Raw genomic sequence first — 19,149 nt, forward strand, 5'->3', positions numbered from 1 at the left:
TGAGAACATTAATCCCACAGTTAGAATGTTGCTAATGTGGGAATCCTGATTTAATTCTTTGCAGTTAATAAGGCAACAATGTTGCAATCATTGTGGGATGAGTGAATGAACCACTCACACTTGCTGGGTGCTGATGGCTTAACTAGAGTTCGTGGAGCCCACAGGCTAAGGCTGTGTTTTCTGCAGGAGGCGGTGCAGAACTGGTTGTGCCTAATTTCTCACCAATAAAGACAGACACTGGGAAATATTCCACAGATTGATCAACAGGTAGAGGCAAAGGCAGCTCATACCCAAACCACAGAATTCGTCACGCTCTCCTTCAAAAAAAGGCATTTCCAAAGTGTGACCTGAGTGACTCCAATTATTTACATTTAAACAACCATCTCAGTGACATTCCAAGGCTTTGGATAAAATGGAGGACCAGGTCCCTCAGGGTCTGGTTTTTTCCCCTTCAGAATGAGGAGTGGGGATGGACTAGACACATCCTTTGACTACTGCGAAATCAGAAACTTCGCTTTTTAAGACAACATCCAAGCTCTGCAGCAGACCCATGGTTTTAATCGATGAGACCTGGGAACAGTATGATGAACTGTACCTCTGATTTGGTAATACATTCCAGTCCTCCAAGGGCCTCCAGAGGGTTAAAGCTACAGGAACAAAGTTGTAATCAGTAAACTGTGCATACTGATGAGATTATAGCCCTAGGATTTATGAAATCTTGATAACTGGGAAATTAATTACCTCTGAAACTCCTGCTACAAATGACTGAAATGACATACAGAGAAATGCCCAAACAACTCCAATCAAGCCAGTTTAACATGTGTCCTGCACAGTGGGACAATCCACATTCACTTTCAAATTAAGAGAGCTCTCCTTTAGTCAATGGAGCCAAAGGAACGCAACATTCAAGTATTCAGATAGTTTAGAAAAATCAGAGTGCACTAAGACTGGGGGCACAGAGCAAAGACAAGAACATGCAGGGCATTTCCAAGCTCAGGCTCAGAGTTCCTCCTCCCTCCCGTCAGGGGCCTGATTCAGGTAGAACAAGACCTTTGTGAGTCACTCCTCAAAGGCAAAAGAAACAAACATGATTGGAAAAGAATTTGCTTTAGCAAACAAACACTCACGATTCTATTTCCCAAACCTTTTTTTTTTACACTTTTTAATGTAGATTCACAGACTTGGTGAAAATGAACCAAGAAAAATATTTCTTCGATAGGTAGTGATTAAATTCTGATCACCCGTGCACGGAATACTACCTAGTCACTGAAAATAATGAGGAAGATCCACATGAACTGATTTAGAAGTTGACATATACATGCACATATGTATTTACATACACATACATATTCATTCTTATTTTAAGAGTATAACATACATATAAAATACATATACTTTCTATAAATTATAAAAATTAGTTCCCTCTGAGAAATAAGAATGGGCATGAGTAGCAAAGAAGTAAAATTTTTTTATTTTATATATTTTTATTCAGTTTGATTTTTTTAACCATCAGCAAATAGCAGGGGGCTTCCCTGGTGGCGCAGTGGTTGAGAGTCCGCCTGCCGATGCAGGGGACACGGGTTCGTGCCCTGGTCCGGGAAGGTCCCACATGCCACGGAGCGGCTGGGCCCGTGAGCCATGGCCACTGAGCCTGCGCGTCTGGAGCCTGTGCTCCGCAACGGGAGAGGCCGCAACAGTGAGAGGCCCGCGTACCGCAAAAAAAAGAAATAGTAGGGACTTCCCTGGTGGCGCAGTGGTTAAGGATCCGCCTGCCAGTGCAGGGGACACGGGTTCGATCCCTAGTCTGGGAAGATCCCACATGCTGCAGAGCAACTAAGCCCGTGCGTCACAACTACTGAGCCTGCGCTCTAGAGCCCGTGAGCCACAACTACTGAGCCTACGTGCCACAACTACTGAGCCTACGTGCCACAACTACTGAAGCCCGCGTGCCTAGAGCCCGTGCTCCGCAACAAGAGAAGCCACCGCAATGGAAAGCCTGCGTACTGCAACGAAGAGTAGCCTCCACTCACCGTAACCAGAGAAAGCCTGCGCGCAGCAACAAAGACCCAACACAGCCAAAAATAATTAATTAATTTTAAAAAATCACTTAAAAAATAGCAAATACCAAAAAAATGTTTTCCATTGGATGAGCCCACAGACCATCTGCAGGGCCCCTGAGAGCCATTTGTTTCCTCTCCCTTTTATCCTGTGTCCACCATCTTTTGCTTTCCCACCTATAAAATGGGAACCCCACTATGAGACAGCCTGCTATGAGACTGAAAGCAGAGCCAGCGAGGAAGGCAGGGTGTATCCGGCACTGAAGTGAAAGGGGGCAAATCAGAAATGAGATCACATCAGTAGTTAGGGAGTAACAGTAATAATGCTACATAAAATTTATGAGCATATATGTGCCAAACACTTAATCCTAATAACTCTATAAGATACTATTATCCTCATTTTACAAATGAGGAAACTGAAGCACAGAGAAGCATCTTCCCTAAGTTAAATAAAACAAAGAAATAATGGAGTCAGAATTCAGCCCTGCCTGGCAGCCACTAAGCTGTGCTGCTTCAATACAAAGTAAAATAACAATGAGATTTTTTCCTATTAGATTGGTAACATTTCAAAAGATTGACGGGGCTTCCCTGGTGGCGCAGTGGTTGAGAGCCTGCCTGCCGATGCAGGGGACACGGGTTCGTGCCCTGGTCTGGGAGAATCCCACATGCCGCGGAGCGGCTGGGCCCGTGAGCCATGGCCGCTGAGCCTGCACGTCCGGAGCCTGTGCTCCGCAATGGGAGAGGCCACAACAGTGAGAGGCCCGCGTACCGCAAAAAAAGAAAAAAAAAAAAAGAAGATTGATGGATGAGCATTTCAGGAAGTAGGTGCAAACATACGTTTTGGTAGAAGTATAAATTACTGAAGGCCATTTGGCAAGTGTTACCAAAATTTTAAATGGGCATCGATAACTTTTGACCTGGCCATTCTATTTTCAGGACCTCATCCTACAGAAATACTCACAAAGATGTCTACACACAGATGTTCAATGAGGCACTGTTTTTTTTTTAATTAGTTAATTAATTAATTAATTTTATTTTTGGTTGCGTTGGGTCTTTGTTGCCGTGCGCAGGCTTTCTCTAGTTGTGGTGAGTGGGGGCTACTCTTCACTGTGGTGCACAGGCTTCTCATTGTGGTGGCTTCTCTTGTTGGGGAGCACACGCTCTAGGTGTGAGGGCTTCAGTAGTTATGGCACGTGGGCTCAGCAATTGTGGCTCATGGGTTCTAGAGCACAGGCTCAGTAGTTGTGGCACGTGGGCTCAGTTGTTCCGTGGCATGTGGGATCTTCATGGCTCGAACCTGTGTCCCCTGCACTGGCTGGCAGATTCTTAACCACTGCGTCACCAGGGAAGCCCAGCACTGTTTTAAAAGAGGAAGAAAAAAAAAAGAGGGAGAGAAAGAAACAATTTCAGGAGCCATAGGTAGGAAATAACTAAATGACTAAAACGTCACAATATATCCAAGATATTAAGTAGTCTGTATCCTTTAAAAATGGAGGTCAATTCATAGATGCAGACATGGAAAGAATTCTAAAATGTGGTTAAAAGAAAAACAATTATCACAGAGCAATGTGTATAATATGGCCCTATTTACGTAAAAAATAAGATGTGAGAATCACTTACATTTCTTCTTAGAAGAGTGATGCCTTTGCTTCCCTTCTCTCACTCCCTCCCTCGAAAACAAAAATGAAAGCAAAAGCCACATAATTCAGAGATAAGTTGTAAAAAATAAGTCATGTGTTATTTATAAATCAATCATACAATAGAACAATTATTTTAAAAGGTCACAAATACACCAGTTGTAAAAAGTCAGCTTGGAGTCAAGTACCTCTTTAAATACATTGCAAATCACTTCTATTTCAGAAGTTCTTTTCCAAACGGATGTGGTTCAAACCCAGTGACGGCTTTATAACTTCATATTTGATAACAAGTCAACAAAACTGGCAATAAATAGTCCAACAATAATTTTTTTTAATTTATTTATTTATTTTATATTTATTTTTGGCTGTGTTGGGTCTTCGTTTCTGTGCGAGGGCTTTCTCCATTTGCGGCGAGCGGGGGCCACTCTTCATCGCGGTGCGCGGGCCTCTCTCTCACTATCGTGGCCTCTCTTGTTGCGGAGCACAGGCTCCAGATGCGCAGGCTCAGTAGTTGTGGTGCACGGGCTTAGTTGCTCCGTGGCATGTGGGATCTTCCCGGACCAGGGCTCGAACCCGTGTCCCCTGCATTAGCAGGCGGATTCTCAACCACTGCGCCACCAGGGAAGCCCCAACAATTTTTTAAAATACTAAGTGGTAAACACTATTCCTAGTTGTGAAACAATCTATTATTCAGACAACCTGAAGATTTCATTGAAGTCAGTAAAGAGTTACACAAAATTTATTTTTCTACATTTAAAATCCTTGATGTATTTTCCTCGAAGTGATAATGATATACACAAAAGCTCAAAGGATTGATAAATAATTGAAAGTCCCAATAAGTCAACAAACAGAATTCATCATAAGCTGAACATAAAAGAGACACACAACATCCTGTTTGCTTCTCTTTTCAGAAACTGCCACGGCCCCTTGTCAAGTCGAAGCAGTACCCAGACCAATAGTTCCCAAAGTTTGGAGTGCACGAAAATCTTGTTAAAATGAAGGTTCCTGGGCCCTGTCCCCAGACTCTGAGCTCTGATTCCTGAGTATAATGAATCTGCATTTTTCAACAAGATCCACAAGGATTTTTTTTTTTTTTTTCGGTACGCAGGCCTCTCACTGTTGTGGCCTCTCCCGTTGCGGAGCACAGCCTCCATACGCGCAGGCTCAGCGACCATGGCTCACGGGCCCAGCCGCTCCGCGGCATGTGGGATCTTCCCGGACCGGGGCACGAACCCATGTCCCCTGCATCGGCAGGTGGACTCTCAACCACTGCGCCACCAGGGACGCCCGATCCACAAGGATTTTGATGAGGTGGTACAAGAACCCCACTGACCATTCAAAACTGTCCAGTCCTAACTTACTGCCATTGGTTGGAAACCGAATTCTGGGCAGCTCCCTCACCTCTTTAGTTTCCTTATCCTTAAAGCCAGTCAATTGGACCAATCATCTCTGAGGGCCCGGAAGCCCTAACATGGTTGTGACTGACCCCAGATGTAAAATGTAGTTTTAGCTAAGAACTTGGTCTTCACGCCAATACTAGTCTTTGCAAGTCACTGGGTTTCTGTCTTTTCTCCACCTTCTGAAAAGTCTGCTTCCAATCAGTTCCGTTTCCAGGAGCACCTGAGTAGAGGAATTCTGAAACTGACATCTATGTTAATTTGGGGGACTTTCCTTATGCAAACAGGGAAACTCCCAGCAATCCTGGGAGCTGTTGCATATACATGGTATGTGGCGAAACCCACGTGGTTGGGAAACAACAGAAGCATCCCCATAATGTTAATCAGGTTCCAAATCCCCCTGCCTAACTTCCATCCGAGGAGCTGGAAAACTCAATAGGAGGTTTTAACACTGGTTGAACTTGAAGAGTAAGAGCTGGATTTCCTAGAGAATTTGACTGATGTGTGGGATATTTGCATCTGCTTTACAGTACGGACGCTCCGACAAAGCAGAGCATTCTTTGCGTGATCCCTGATGTCTTGTGAAATGAAGTAATAGACAAAGGGGTCAATGCAGCTGTTGAGGGTGGAGAGGCAGAGGGCTATGAGGTACAGGGCATAGACGTGGCTCTGGCCCCAGTTTTTAATCAGGAAGTAATGCACCACGAGCAGAAGGTTACTAGGAGTGAAGCAGATCAGGTACATGGCCAGGACAGTGATGATGAGCTTGATGGCTCTCTGCCTCTTCTTTTCTGAGTTTTTATCCAAGGCAGAAGATTGGAGGGTCCGGATCATCAGCACATAGGCAAAGGCCGTAAGGCAGGCTGGGAACAGAAAGACTCCGATGGCCAGAGAGAGGAAATAATTGAACATGTCCCCCACCAACACCGCCTCTGGCAAAACATCATGACAGGTCGTGATGTTAAGGGCTGGAATGTAGAGGGTCTGCTTCACAGCGTATAAGGGGATAGTAACCAGCAGAATCAGCAGCCATATTCCCAGGGAGACACTGATGGCAATGCTCGCCTTCTTCATGGGGTACAGCATGGGGTTCACGATGACCCAGTATCTCTGCACACTGAGACAGGTCAGGAAGAGGATGGAGCAGTACATGTTGCCGTAGAAAAAGCCAATGAGTACCTTGCAGAGAGATTCCCCATAAATCCAGTTGTTGCCATGGATGTGATAGGCAATCTTCAAAGGGAACCAGATAACAGAGAGGAGGTCCGCCAAGGCCAGGTTGGCCATGTAAATCACAGCAGGGTGCTTCTTCTTCGTTCGGAAAAGAAAGACCCACAGGGCCATGCCATTACTTGGCAAACCAACCGCAAATACGATCGTGTAGACAATTGGAAGAAAGACAGTAGTCAGTTTTCCAGTGAGGACAGAGGCAGAAGACTCATCCACAGAGAAGACTGGTTCCACTGTTGCTCCTCTCCCCGTGATCTGAGGTGAGTTATCAACGTAACCAATGAGACTTCTTCCTTTAGAGGGTCTACTGGTTCCTGCGCAAGAAAGGCAACGCAGACAAGGGTCATTACAGAAATCAACGTTTCCACAGAAATGCTGGTTTGTCCAAATAAAATCACTTCAAGGAAAGACAGGAGGGCCGGTGGGAAGGTCACGGACAAGATGGTGCTGCTAAGCGTTACAGCCACCTGAAAATTTGGGCAGAAGAGGAAAGGAGGAGAGCAGCTGAGGAGAAAAAGAAGCAGAATGAACTGAAAGGGATTGAGAGACAACTGGCACGGACAGCATGTTACGGCAGCCCTGCCTTTCTCCAGAGCAGCGTAGCTGAAGAAAGCTTCCTGTGCCGTGTGAAGGAAAAAGACAGGAGGAGGAGTACACAAAATACTTACGGGTGCTTTCTTTGGGTGATGGAGTTACTGGGATTTCTATGGTCTGGATTGGTTTGCTTGCTTTTTTTTTTTTTTTACAGCAAGTATTTTTTATGGGAGGGTTGTGAAGTATGTGTAGAAGATAACATTGATTTCTATGAATCTCAAAAAAGGTGACGGTATTTCAATTTATTTTTACAAACTGTCCACACCCATTAGTTCCTACCTGTTCTCATCATGGCCATCTATCTCACTTGGGGCCATAAGACAGGATCCAGCCTTGCCTGTCACTCCCTAGCCCAAAGTCCAACACGGCGAGATTCTCAGGAGCACAGAGATAGTCCCTCTCCAGCCACAAGGACAGCCTCAGCCGTGGGCAGGGATCCCCCACTTCTGTGTGGGCTTCCTGGAGACCTTCCCATGGAAGCCAGAAGACAGGCAAGCCTTCCGGCCTCAAGGTCACTGGACGGATAGGTGCATGATTTCTGTTCAGACAAATTTGTATTCTGACTTTTAAGCAAGTAACATGGCAAGCTTTAATAATTTCCACTCTCATCCCCATATTATGAATTAAACTTTACAAATCACAAACCAATGGCATAGCCAGCCTATGCCAATGAAGTGCTCATGGACCTGCGGATGAACGTGAGGGACAGTGTGAGGACATGGAAGGATCTGACTTTAATTCTGGGGAAGAGCAGTCCTTCACCATGGCACCACAGTATGCCAGGGAGGATGTGCAACCTACTCACAAGTTTATCTGATAATTTGTATGTTTAGTCATCATTTTTTCCTCTCCTACCTTTGTACCCACGTTCAGCAGGATTATTCACTTCTCTTAAGGCTTCCCTACTAAGAAGTGACAGTGATTACGGTGGGTGGAGGATGAGAGGGTGTGGAGATCAATACTTCACTTCTCATTTAGCAGAGTGGGTGGCCCCCCAAAAAAGATGTCCATGTCCTAACCCCTAGAATCTGTGATCCTTACCTTATTTAGAAAAAAGGTCTTTGTAGATGCAATTAGGATCTTGAGATGGGAAGATCACCCTGGATTATCCAGGTGGGCCCTAAGTCCAATGACAATTGTCTTTATAAGAGAAAGGCAGAAGGAGATTTGAGAGAGAAGGAAGACAGAAAGGAGAAAGCAATGTGAAAATGGAGGCGGAGACTGGAGTAAAGCCAAGGAACAAGCTAAGGAATGCCAAGGAATACTAACAGCCCCCAGTAGCTGGAGGAGGCATGGAACGGAGTCTCCCCTAGAGCCTCGAGAGGCGCCCACACCTTGATTTCCGACTCTTGACGTCCAGAACTGTGAGAAAAAAAGTTCTTACGAACTGAAACCAACAGCTTGCGGCAATTTGTTACGGCAGACACAGGAAGTTCGTACACTTAGGACAGACTCATCTCTTCTTCCGATTTCTTTTATAATTTTTTCAAAAGAGCATGAATTATTTCTAAATTTAAAAAATAAAATAGGGCTTCCCTGGTGGCGCAGTGGTTGAGAGTCTGCCTGCCAATGCAGGGGACACGGGTTCGTGCCCCGGTCCGGGAAGATCCCACATGCCGCGGAGCGGCTGGGCCCGTGAGCCATGGCCGCTGAGGCTGCGCGTCCGGAGCCTGTGCTCCGCAACGGGAGAGGCCACAACAGTGAGAGGCCCACGTACCGCAAAAAAATAATAATAAAAAAAAATAATAAAATAAAATAATATCCCTACATATTACAGTGATCTTCAAAGCTTGACCATAACCCACAGTAAGAAATATATTCTATATGGTAACCCAGTTCTGATACATATAACCATAATGGAAAAAAAGTTTCACAAAATAATAATTAGCCTTATTGCGCAGGGTACACTCTAATACTTTCTATTGTATTCTGTTCCATTCTTGTGAAATCCAGTCACCACCTTCTACATTGATTTCATGACCCACTTACATGTTTTTCACAACCAGTTTAGCAGAGTGACCGATTTTACACACCACAAGAGAATAGTAACGACATATTTATAGACTGGTAATGTCTGGAACTTGCTCCAGGAGTCAAAATGGCAAGAGTCGCTGTGTGAGATTACAGGTTTAATTCCAGGACTGTCCTAATTCCTTTATCCTTAATTCCTAACTTCCTTATCCCCATGGTCCCTGGCAGAGCCCTGGACCTCGCACATGGGGTGGATTGAAAAGCTCAGCTAGCCCTACCGATGAAAAAAAGGAAGGAGAATCAAGAGCGCAGCTCATGTCTTTAGAGCTCTAGCCTGACCCAGTTAGTACCCAAACCACACAGACGCCGGCAGGGGATTCCAGGACACACACGCTTAATATCGTGTGTCCAGCGTTGCTTTCAACACTTCACGTGTATTAGCTTACTTCACGTTCACAACACCTTATGAGGAGGTACTATTATTAGAGCTACAGTTTCTAGATGCATAAACTGAAGCTTGAAAAAACTGAGTAAATTTTCCAAGGCTGAACAGTTGTTAGGTTGGAGAGTCAGGATTCAACCCAAGGCAGTCCGTTTCTAGACTCCCTGGTTCTAACCCCTATATCACATAGCCTCGGAGACCGACGTGAGGTCACACGCTGGAGTCTATTGAGACCAACCTAACCTGTGCGGATTCCACACGTCTGTTCTCAAACAGAAAATTTTAAATGTAAAGTTTTACCATTTTAACACCCCCGCTTTGAACTAGCCCCTCCTCTAATAATTTATATATTTATTTGTATTAATATTAACATGTTCTGGAAGACTTGCAGAGGTGTAAGAGAATCCTATAAATTCTCCATTGGTTTGAAAAGCGGTTACCGGCTCTCCGGAGAGGCAGGTGTGGCAAAGCTGGTGACTGGACAGTGGACCCCTGTTCTGAGGACTCTTCCATTCAGAGAGCTGGGACACCCAGCCCAGAAACAGCCCACCAGAGACCAAGTCAATGAGTCAGACTGCGTTTCTACAGAATGGAGCCACCAAGATTTTCTAATTACCACAAAAAGACTCAATTTTTTCCCTTGGTACCAAGACAAACAAACAAAATTACATAACTTGCTTTATAAAAGGGAAGAAAATCTAAGCATTGATTGTCCGGAGTTACCCACATCACAAACATGATAACCAGACGTTATCTGCCTCCGAAGGGAAGAAGTACCTATGAAGTGATCTTGCAACAAACGACCGATCGAACGAACCCTCATCTGAACAAGCCCCTGGATCCAACAGCCAAATTAATAGAAATAAAGGGGACAATAGGACATGTTCAATAACATAAGAATGTCATTAGCAAAATCCAGGCTGTGGAAACTGCTGCAGGATAAGGACCTCATTTCTTCAAAATATAAATTACAAGGCAAAAACCCAGAAAGAGGTGTGGAGGTAGGGCCCATAAATTAAAAGACAATATTAACCTTATGTAATGTGTGGAGCCTGTTTGGATCCTGATTCAAACAAACTATTAATATAGTATTTATGACACTTATGAAACAATTAGAAATATGAACACTGAGTATTTGATTATATTACACAATTTTTGTCAGTGGTTATTATGTGGTGATGTTTGAAAAGGAAATGGCCATCTTTTATGAATACATACTGAAATATTTTAAGATGAAATTATATCTGGATTTATTTCAAAATAACGCAAGGAGGGGAACCCTCAGGTGCTGCTGGTGGGAATGTAAAGTGATGCAGTCACTGTGCAAATAAGTTGACAGTTCCTGAAACGGCTCACCATAGAGTTGCCATGTGACCCATCCATTCCTACTCCTAAGTACACATCCAGGACAAATTAAAACACGTATTCAAACAGAAACTTATACAGGAATGTTCATAACAGCATTATTCATAAAAGCCCCAAAGCAGAAATAACAAAATGTCCATCAACTGATGAATGGGTAGACAAAATATGGTATACGCATACAATGGAACATTATTTAGCAATAAAAGGAAATGAAGAACTGATACGTGCTACAATACAGATGAACCTTGAGAAGATTATGCTTTTGAAAGAAGTCAGTCACAAAGGAATGTGTATTGTATGATTCCATTTATAATAAATGTCCTGAATGGGCAAATCCACAGACAAAAAGTAGATTAGTGGTTGCCAGGAGCTGGGGAATGGGGCAAACTGGGGGGTGATGGCTAAGAGCGGGGGTGGGGTGGGGAGTGGGATGTTCTTATGGGGTAATAAAAATATTCTAAAGTTGATTGTGGTAATGGATAGACAACTGTGAATATTCTAAAATGCACTGAATTGTAGACTTGGAATAGGTGAATTGTATGGTCTGCAAATTGTATCTGAAAGCTGTTAAAGAATAACACAGGAAGGAGGGCAGGAAGGAGGCTGGGGCATCATTGTTAAGGCTGAGGGAGAGGTACCTGGGATTCACTGTAATATTCTACTTTCACATGTCTAAAGTTTCCCATAAAAATAAACACACGCCAGGTCAGGAAGGTTCATGTAAAGAGAGATAAAAATCTATTTTAAATAAGAGTACTAAAATAAAGGGGAGGGGGGGAAGAGCAAGAAATACTACAAAAAGTTAGGGAAGGATTCAAAGAGAGAGAAAGAAAAATTTCCTGAGAATATTCCAACATACGACCTTGAATGATCTCAATCTGAAATACCAGTCATATTAGCTATGTTCATTGTACCAGTGGCAGAGCACACAAGCAGCATGCCGCTTGGTATAACACTGGTCAGTTCTAACACTGGTAAATGTCAAGATGCTGCTCAAAGTTCCCTGAAGCCCTTTCAGCACAGTGCACAGACTTTTACCTCGTACAGCATCCTATCCCAGTCACCCCAACTCACAGAACTTGTCTAGAACTGATGCTATTCCAGCTTCCAACTCTATAACCCATCCGTACACCAGACAAAATCATTTCTATTTTCGAGAGCGAAGATGAAATTAAATGTACATATGAAGTTTAAACACACGTAAAGTTTAAACACACAAAAGCATTCTCCATTTGGGACCTGTAATCAACAATACTTGCCCAAGGACACAAGAATACGCACCCACTGGTGCTCAAGGCATCATCCCCCCACCCCAATTACAAACAAACAGGAAATAAGCAACATTCATCAACCACCATTCCTAACTTACCATATCCTCAGCACAGTCCCTAGCATTAATAGCAGACACTACACTACTTAATAAGCATTGAAATGGAAAGAGAGTCACAATATGTCCATTGAAAAAAAGCAACTGGCAGAATAATATGCTTCCATCTATATAACAAAATTATAATTTGTTTGCAAATCTGAAGTCTAGAAAAATACCCACTAAACTATAAACAACGGCCATCTCTATAGAGTAAAATGGATGGAGAGGGGAAACTTACTTTTTTTTACTTCACGCCCTTCTATGTTGTTTGGATTACTTTTTCAAAGGAGTATAAATTGGTACAATCTATTTGGAGGGCAATTTGGCAAAAACATCAAAATTTTCAGTGTGCTTGCCCTATGACTCATCAATTTACTGCTAGGAATTAGTCCTGCATGTATACTAGCTAAAGTGCACAAAAACACTATGTACAAGAATATTTACTAGAATATTGTTTACCATGGTAAAACAAAAATGTTAGTTTCAATGACCATCGAAAAACAAAAAAGGCTAGTTCAATAATTTATGGCATTTATACAATGAATAATATTCCCTCTACACAAGTATGGACAGATTTTTTTTTTATACTGACCATGAATAGATCTACTAGGTTAAAAAAAAATAACTGTAGGACAGAATGTACAGTATGATCCTTCTATTGTTACAAAATACATATATTTCTGCATAGAAAAGTCTGTTGAGAGTGAAGAGGGCAGAGAAGAGGGGATGTTTCGCTTTCTTTTTAACTCTTCTGATTTGTACAATTTTGGGGTAAAAATGCATGGAAAACTTTTAACTTTAAAAACGCTACCTGTTCTTTGTTATATTAAGCATCTTCCTGTTGCGCACCCTCCCAACCAAAGCAAGTACAGAGCAGCTACTTTGTTTAAACTCTCCTCTTGTGTCCTTTCCCCTACTATCCTCCTCACCCCAAATCTTCTTTTGCTCCGACCTTTGGGAGCACAGATCAAAAAAAATAAAAGCTTCAGTTGCTCGGTACCCCTTCTCTAGGTACACTTTAGTCAACTTTCTCGTGTTCTTTCAGGATGAACTGTTTTCCTCTCAACACTTGTCCAGCTAATAAAACCATAAGAAAGACAAACACAGACTTCACTAAAACATTGCCTATCAAGGTTAATTAGTAACTACAAGGCCAGGAAGACGACCAAACAGTCCCATCTTCATGTTCTATGTGTTCTCTCTTATTACAAAACACTGGAAGTCAGCCAGTGTTTACTATTACTATTACAAAACCATGTGCCCATGTGTCTATGAACAGAGGACCAATTAAAAATTATAATACATCCATTGACAACATTTTAGAGTCATTAAAAATGTTTTATATTTACTGATATGCTACTGATGTTTATATAAACACATACTTGTACAAAAAAATTTCTCTGTGAATATGTATTTTATGCACGGATGTATGAAAGCATGAGAAAGGCTGGAAACCAAAATGTTAGCAGTGCTTTGGATACTGAGGGTGATTTAATTAATGCAACCCTTTTTTTGGACTCATTTTTCCTTTACAGTGATCACATACAGCTTGTATAATTAAAAACCAATTACAAAAAGAACACAAGTTTCAGTCTCCAAAAGAAAAATGGAATGACTGCATTACAGGGGACTTCTCAGGTTCGTGACACGGTGGAAAGAAGTGCCTGAAAGAAGCCGACTTAAATGCTGAACTGCCATCAACCACCAGGTCACTCTGGGCAAGTCCCTTCACTTCATTCTTCATTTGCTATTTACTGAGGTCCTTTAGGGAATGAGACTGTGCTGGACCGTGGTGATGGAGGTGCCGCTAGGGGTCCCTGGCCTCCTGGAGTACGTGATCTGGTGGGGAGACAGATGAAACATATTTACAGAAATAACTATCGATTACTGTTGTGATCAGAAAGAAAGCAGAGGCCTGATGGACAGTTTTCCTTGCCCCTCATTCCTCAATTCAGTGGCCCGTATCTGTAAAATGAGAAGGTTACACTCTAGGCTGAGTTCCCTTCCATAAGGCAGTCATTTGGGGAAAAATCTTGGAGAAGAAAACTCAAACCTAGGATGTGTCCTGCTGCAAACTGAGGGGCACACCTTAGGGTCGAACCAAAGAGGGTAAGCAAAGACAGGTGCTAAAGGGCAGAAACACTGGTGATGGCCTGTTTCTTAATCAAAATCAATCTAGCTTCAAGTTGTGAGGAAAGCTCCATCTACCTAAAGTCTCACTGTTACTTAACTGACCCTTTAGGACAGTTACCCTGCAAAGGAGTAAAAATATGTGGAGGAAAAAAAAAGTGCAATACTTGTGGTTAACAAGTAACTTGATTTTTGTTGTTGCTGTTAAAGTAAGTCCCCCTTATACTTCAGGAATCCCCCCCAGCCCCTCACTTTGTAAACAAGAACAAGCCAGACACTCGGGCAAGCTTCCTATAGGAACCGTTTGAATCATAAAACAGATGAATCATCAACATCCACATATTTTTTTTTTTAAATGCAGGGGACACGGGTTCGTGCCCCGGTCCGGGAAAATCCCACATGCCGCGGAGCGGCTGGGCCCGTGAGCCATGGCCGCTGAGCCTGCGCGTCCGGAGCCTGTGCTCCGCAACGGGAGAGGCCACAGCAGTGAGAGGCCCGCGTACCGCAAAAAAAAAAAAAAAAAAAAAAAATTTGCACATACTAAGCTTTGCTCCTAAATTTTAAGTTTATAAGTTTAAAACATAAGGGTAAACGGACATGCGTGCATCACAGTTTCAGTACTTCCTGTAAATAAATAAATGCCTTTATTCTTGTTTTTTTTAATTTTTAATACATCTTTATTGGAATATAATTGTTTCACAATACTGTGTTAGTTTCTATTGCACAACAAAGAGAATCGGCCAAATGCTTACACATGTCCCCATATCCCCTCCCTCCCACCCTCGCTATCCCACCCCTCTAGGTCATCGCAAAGCACCTAGCCGATCTCCCTGTGCTATGCGGCTGCTTCCCACCAGACAACTATTTTACATTCGGTAATGCTGTCAATAAAATGTGTACCAGGGGTGCAGTTTTCAAGTATCCACCAAAATACCCTTTGCTGTAACTCCAAAGGGAAAAGAATCACATTCTTCCGTCTAATTCAAATTCACAGTGACTTGCTCTTTTACAATGTCTTTATGAAGAGGATAAAAGTGAGAACCTGCCTTTTACAACAGGTCTGCACATTTAACAGGGAAATTAAAACTTCCCTTTTAAGGCTACCCTGGCTGCCCCAAACAGCGGGGCGTCCTTTAGCATCACAGCAGTGCCATACTAGGCTTAACAGCGCCTACGCCCTCGGAGGCCTGCTCCGCCCGGGAGGCTCCACCAGCAGCCGAACAAGTTCGAGCACACCCGGGTCAGCACATCCGTGGAACCCGGCTGCGGCGCACAAGCTGGCACCTGAGCGCCGCCAGGGACGGCTCCCGTGCTGTTCCCTTCCTGGGGCGGGCAGCCTCCGGCCTACAGACCTGAGCCGCAGCCAGCGAAGGCCGGGGAAACCCAGGGCCGTAAGTTCACTTGGTCGAATGTAAAGCAGGGTCGAAGAAGTTCCATTTATTTAATCCGCCCAACTGGCCTAAACCTCGGGGTGAGCGCTCGTCACCCCAAGAACCCAGCAGGGTCCAGCCCTGACTTCCACACCCCCGCTGTGCCCTGTGCCAGAGGAGCTGCAGGCCCCGGGGGCGTCTTGAACGCCGTGGGCCGACCCCAAAGAGTGGCCTCCAAAAGTTGAAGGAGGCTGCAAAAACCGAAGCAGAAAGTTCCCAGGCCGCGGGCTCCCATCCACGCCACCCCGCTCTGAGCCATCAACTCGCTAACTCCGCGGGTCCTGCAGGACCAGCCCGGAAGAGTCTCAAGGGTGTGCGAAATGTTCCTTAAGGATTTTCGTGTTTGCGAAGAAACCCACCGGGTCCAGAGAGGCTAAGCCCTCTGGGTACTCCGTAGAAGCGAGCACTCCGCTCCCTCCCTTTCCCCTCCGTAGACTTCACCCTCTCACGCTAGTTCCAGCTGGTTGCTCCCAGGGCGCAGGGATCCCCCTTCAAAGCCGCCGAGAGGAGGCTGCGGGATGTCGGGAGGAGTTGGCGGCGGCGGTGGCAGAACACCCTTCGCGCACCTGACCCTCTTCCCCCACCTGCCCATGATGCCCAGGACCCCCGCTCCTTAGCCGCACGAGCCCTCCTTGGCCAAGTTTCTCACCTAGGACGGTGCGATTGCAGGAGGCAGAGGTCCCGAGCAGGATGACGCCCCCCAGCAGCCACGCCGCGCTCAGGCTTCGCATTCTTCCAGCAGCTCCGACACCCGGCGGGCGGGGAATTCGCCGCCAACGATTCGAAACTCAGAGTCCCACTCGCAGCTAGGAGAAAAAGCCACCCTCCCACCTGCCCCTAATTGGAGCCTCTGCGCACGCCTTCCCCGCAGCTGGAAAAGTTTCAGTGAAACTCGAGAAGCTCGACGTACCTGCGCGAGGCCACGCCCCGGGGCCGGAACGCAACGCTGGGCTCTGCGGTTCGAAGACCAGGCGTCCCGGCCCCGCCCCCGGCCGCCGCACCGCCCGCTGTGGCCCCGCCTCCGCCGCCCCAGGTGCGCCAGCCGCTAAGGAGCTGTATCGGAATGCAAATGGCTGGAACGTTCAGATCGCAAGGCCGAAAACTACCTTTAACCTTTAATTACTCCTAGGGAGTCAGCCAGTGTTGTCCATCCCCATCCCTCCCCTTTCCTAAATGGCAAAAAGCCAAGACCCGAGCTCGCTGCAGTTATCGTCGGTACTTGGTAGAGACTTCCCAGTGTCGTGGGCACTGTGGGATGAGGGATGAGTTTCTAATCTGCATTGGCAGGATGGACGTCTGCGGACACCCGCGAACGCGATGGGGAGCAGGAAGGGGTCCCGGCCAACCGTAGTAATCAGGGATCTGGGTTTAGGTTTCCGCTCTGATGTTAACTAGCTGTGACCCCTAGTAATACTCTCACCCCCTTCTAGGCCCCTTTCCCAGTCTGTGAGGTGGTGAGGGAGAAAACATTTGTAACAGCTACTTGAAGTGCCGCGTATAAATGATTTAGGAGCACAGTCTAATCCCAAAACAACCCGCGCAATAAGTATAACTATTATTACCATTTTACAGATGAGGAAATAGAACTGAGAAAGGTTGGATAAATTGCCCACAGTCACACAGTTGGTAGACACAGTCTGTAAATGTTCATCACAAGAAAACTTTAGTCTGTGACTTCTGCTTTCTTCTATTAATCACTGCACTATAAATGCTCCCACCAGCGTCTTTTCTGCATTGGGATCCCACAGTCCAAAGAAATATATAAGCAGTATGTACGCCTGTATGTATGTATGCATGCAGAAATATATAAGAGGGGGTGTGGGGAGAAGAAGTGGGAGACTGGGGATCGCTGCACAGGTCCTTCATTATATTGGTAATGTCTTTTTACTTGCTTAAAAGAAAGTGTACTGTAATTCATTTAAATTCTTCGGTAGTGGAGGAGCAGAGAAGAGAAACGTGAGTGCTGTCCTGAGATACTTGAAGAGTTAGCATGTAGAAGAGGATTAGACATGTTTTGAGTAGCTCCAGAGAGCAGAACTAGGTAGTAGCCACAGTGGGGGGCAGATTTCAGCTCAATGTAGAAAGAGAATTTTAACAGGGCCGCTGGGGGAGTTCCCTGGTGGTCCAACGGTTAGGACTCGGCTCTTTCACTTCCGTGGCCCAGGTAAAATCCCCGGTGGGGAAACTAAGATCCCCGAAAGCCGCCAGGCATGGCCATAAACAAACAAACAGCCCCCTGCCTTAAATAAATAAATAAAAACAGGGCCCCCTGGTCCCAGTCCTGGGGCCTGCCTGGTGAGGTTAAGGGCCACGTCACTGCAGGGCTTACAGCAAAGGACCAGAGCATCCATCCTGCAGGTTGGAGAGGGAGTTCCCTCCCAGGATCAGGGGTCAGATTGGGTGAGTCCAGGTGGCCTCTTGAGGGGCTTGAGTCCTGGGAGTCCACGATTCTTCCTTGAAGACCAAAGTTTGGTGAGTCAGTTGCCAGTGACCATCATCATTTATTGAACAGCCATAAACTGAATGGCCACCATCTTGGCCCTGTGAGTTTCTAGGATGGAGCGTACCTCTGATAAAGGCCCCGTGTCACGTGTGTGGCCTCTTGCTGAACCTACCATGGGACCAATTAACGAACTAATGGGGGTTCCAGATAATTCAGGCAGACAAAATTGTATAAAATGTCATGTTAGCCAGTTGTCTCAACCCTATCCCCAATAAGACGTTTCCCCAAATTTACATAAGTGGAGGGTTAGCATTCTGCCTCTTCCCTCTGCCCTGACAGAGCTCACAGGAGCAGGAAAATAAATGGTTGAAAAGGAAGAGAAGCAAATGGCTCTGAACGTGCCATGAGAGTGGAATAATTGCTCCCTGAATAACAGGAGTGGACTGCTTCCCAACACACACAGACAAGAGGGGCCAGGGAAAGCTGTCCAGTGAATGAGATCATTCTTTTTAATGGGTGCCTTTCAGTAGCCCCATCTCTTAAGAATCTCTCATTGCTATGTCTGGTGTTCTTTTGGAAATGTAAGAGCGTAGCCTTTTAAATTGTATAAGCCTGTGGGCCAATTCTGGCCTTCCCCATTCCTAACATCTGTGTGACTTGGGAGAAATCACTACTTACCCTCTCGAAGCTTTAAGTTCCTTACCTATAAAATGGGGTCAAGGGAATTTCCTGGTGGTCCAGTGGTCAGGACTCCGCGCTCTCACTGCCGAGGGCCCAGGTTCAATCCCTGGTCAGGGAACTAAGATCCCACAAGCCTCCTGGTGTGAAAAAGAAAACAAATGGAGTTGATTTCTTTTAGTTGAGATGTGCCTGAGGATAAAACAAATTGTGATTGTGTTTTTGTTTCCTTCCTTTCTCTCAGGAGTCTTCTTTACACCCCCTACCTGCACCTCAGCTCTCAGGATGCTGTATCCCAGAATCACACCCCTGGGCCCTCTTTTCCTCCCTGGAAAAGTTGCCTTCTAGAAGCAGCACCAGGGCCTTCCTCATCCTGTCCAGGAGACAGTTCTCCTGACGGGGATCA

At 45.1% G+C, this 19,149-nt stretch overlaps 1 protein-coding gene across 1 annotated transcript; it reads right to left on the minus strand.

Annotated features, from left to right (window-relative positions):
• Positions 1 to 4,012: 4,012 nt before the first annotated feature.
• Positions 4,013 to 16,684, minus strand: F2RL1 (F2R like trypsin receptor 1). Its single transcript, XM_004270828.3, has 2 exons — positions 16,272 to 16,684; positions 4,013 to 6,635 (listed from the first exon to the last, which is right to left on the minus strand). The coding sequence occupies exons 1-2, from the start codon at positions 16,351 to 16,353 to the stop codon at positions 5,524 to 5,526; spliced, it is 1,194 nt and encodes a 397-aa protein (XP_004270876.1). The 5' UTR covers positions 16,354 to 16,684; the 3' UTR covers positions 4,013 to 5,523.
• Positions 16,685 to 19,149: the final 2,465 nt, after the last annotated feature.

The sequence above is a fragment of the Orcinus orca genome, chromosome 3 (genome assembly GCF_937001465.1).
Source record: "Orcinus orca chromosome 3, mOrcOrc1.1, whole genome shotgun sequence".
Lineage (NCBI taxonomy): Eukaryota > Metazoa > Chordata > Mammalia > Artiodactyla > Delphinidae > Orcinus > Orcinus orca.

Bases quoted from the DNA above. Each gene is read 5' to 3' on its own strand.
- F2RL1 (XM_004270828.3), bottom strand. From the start codon at position 16,353: ATGCGAAGCCTGAGCGCGGCGTGGCTGCTGGGGGGCGTCATCCTGCTC. The intron at 6,636-16,271 runs GTGAGAAACTTG...TTTCTTGCGCAG, and splicing joins CTGCAATCGCACCGTCCTAG to GAACCAGTAGACCCTCTAAA.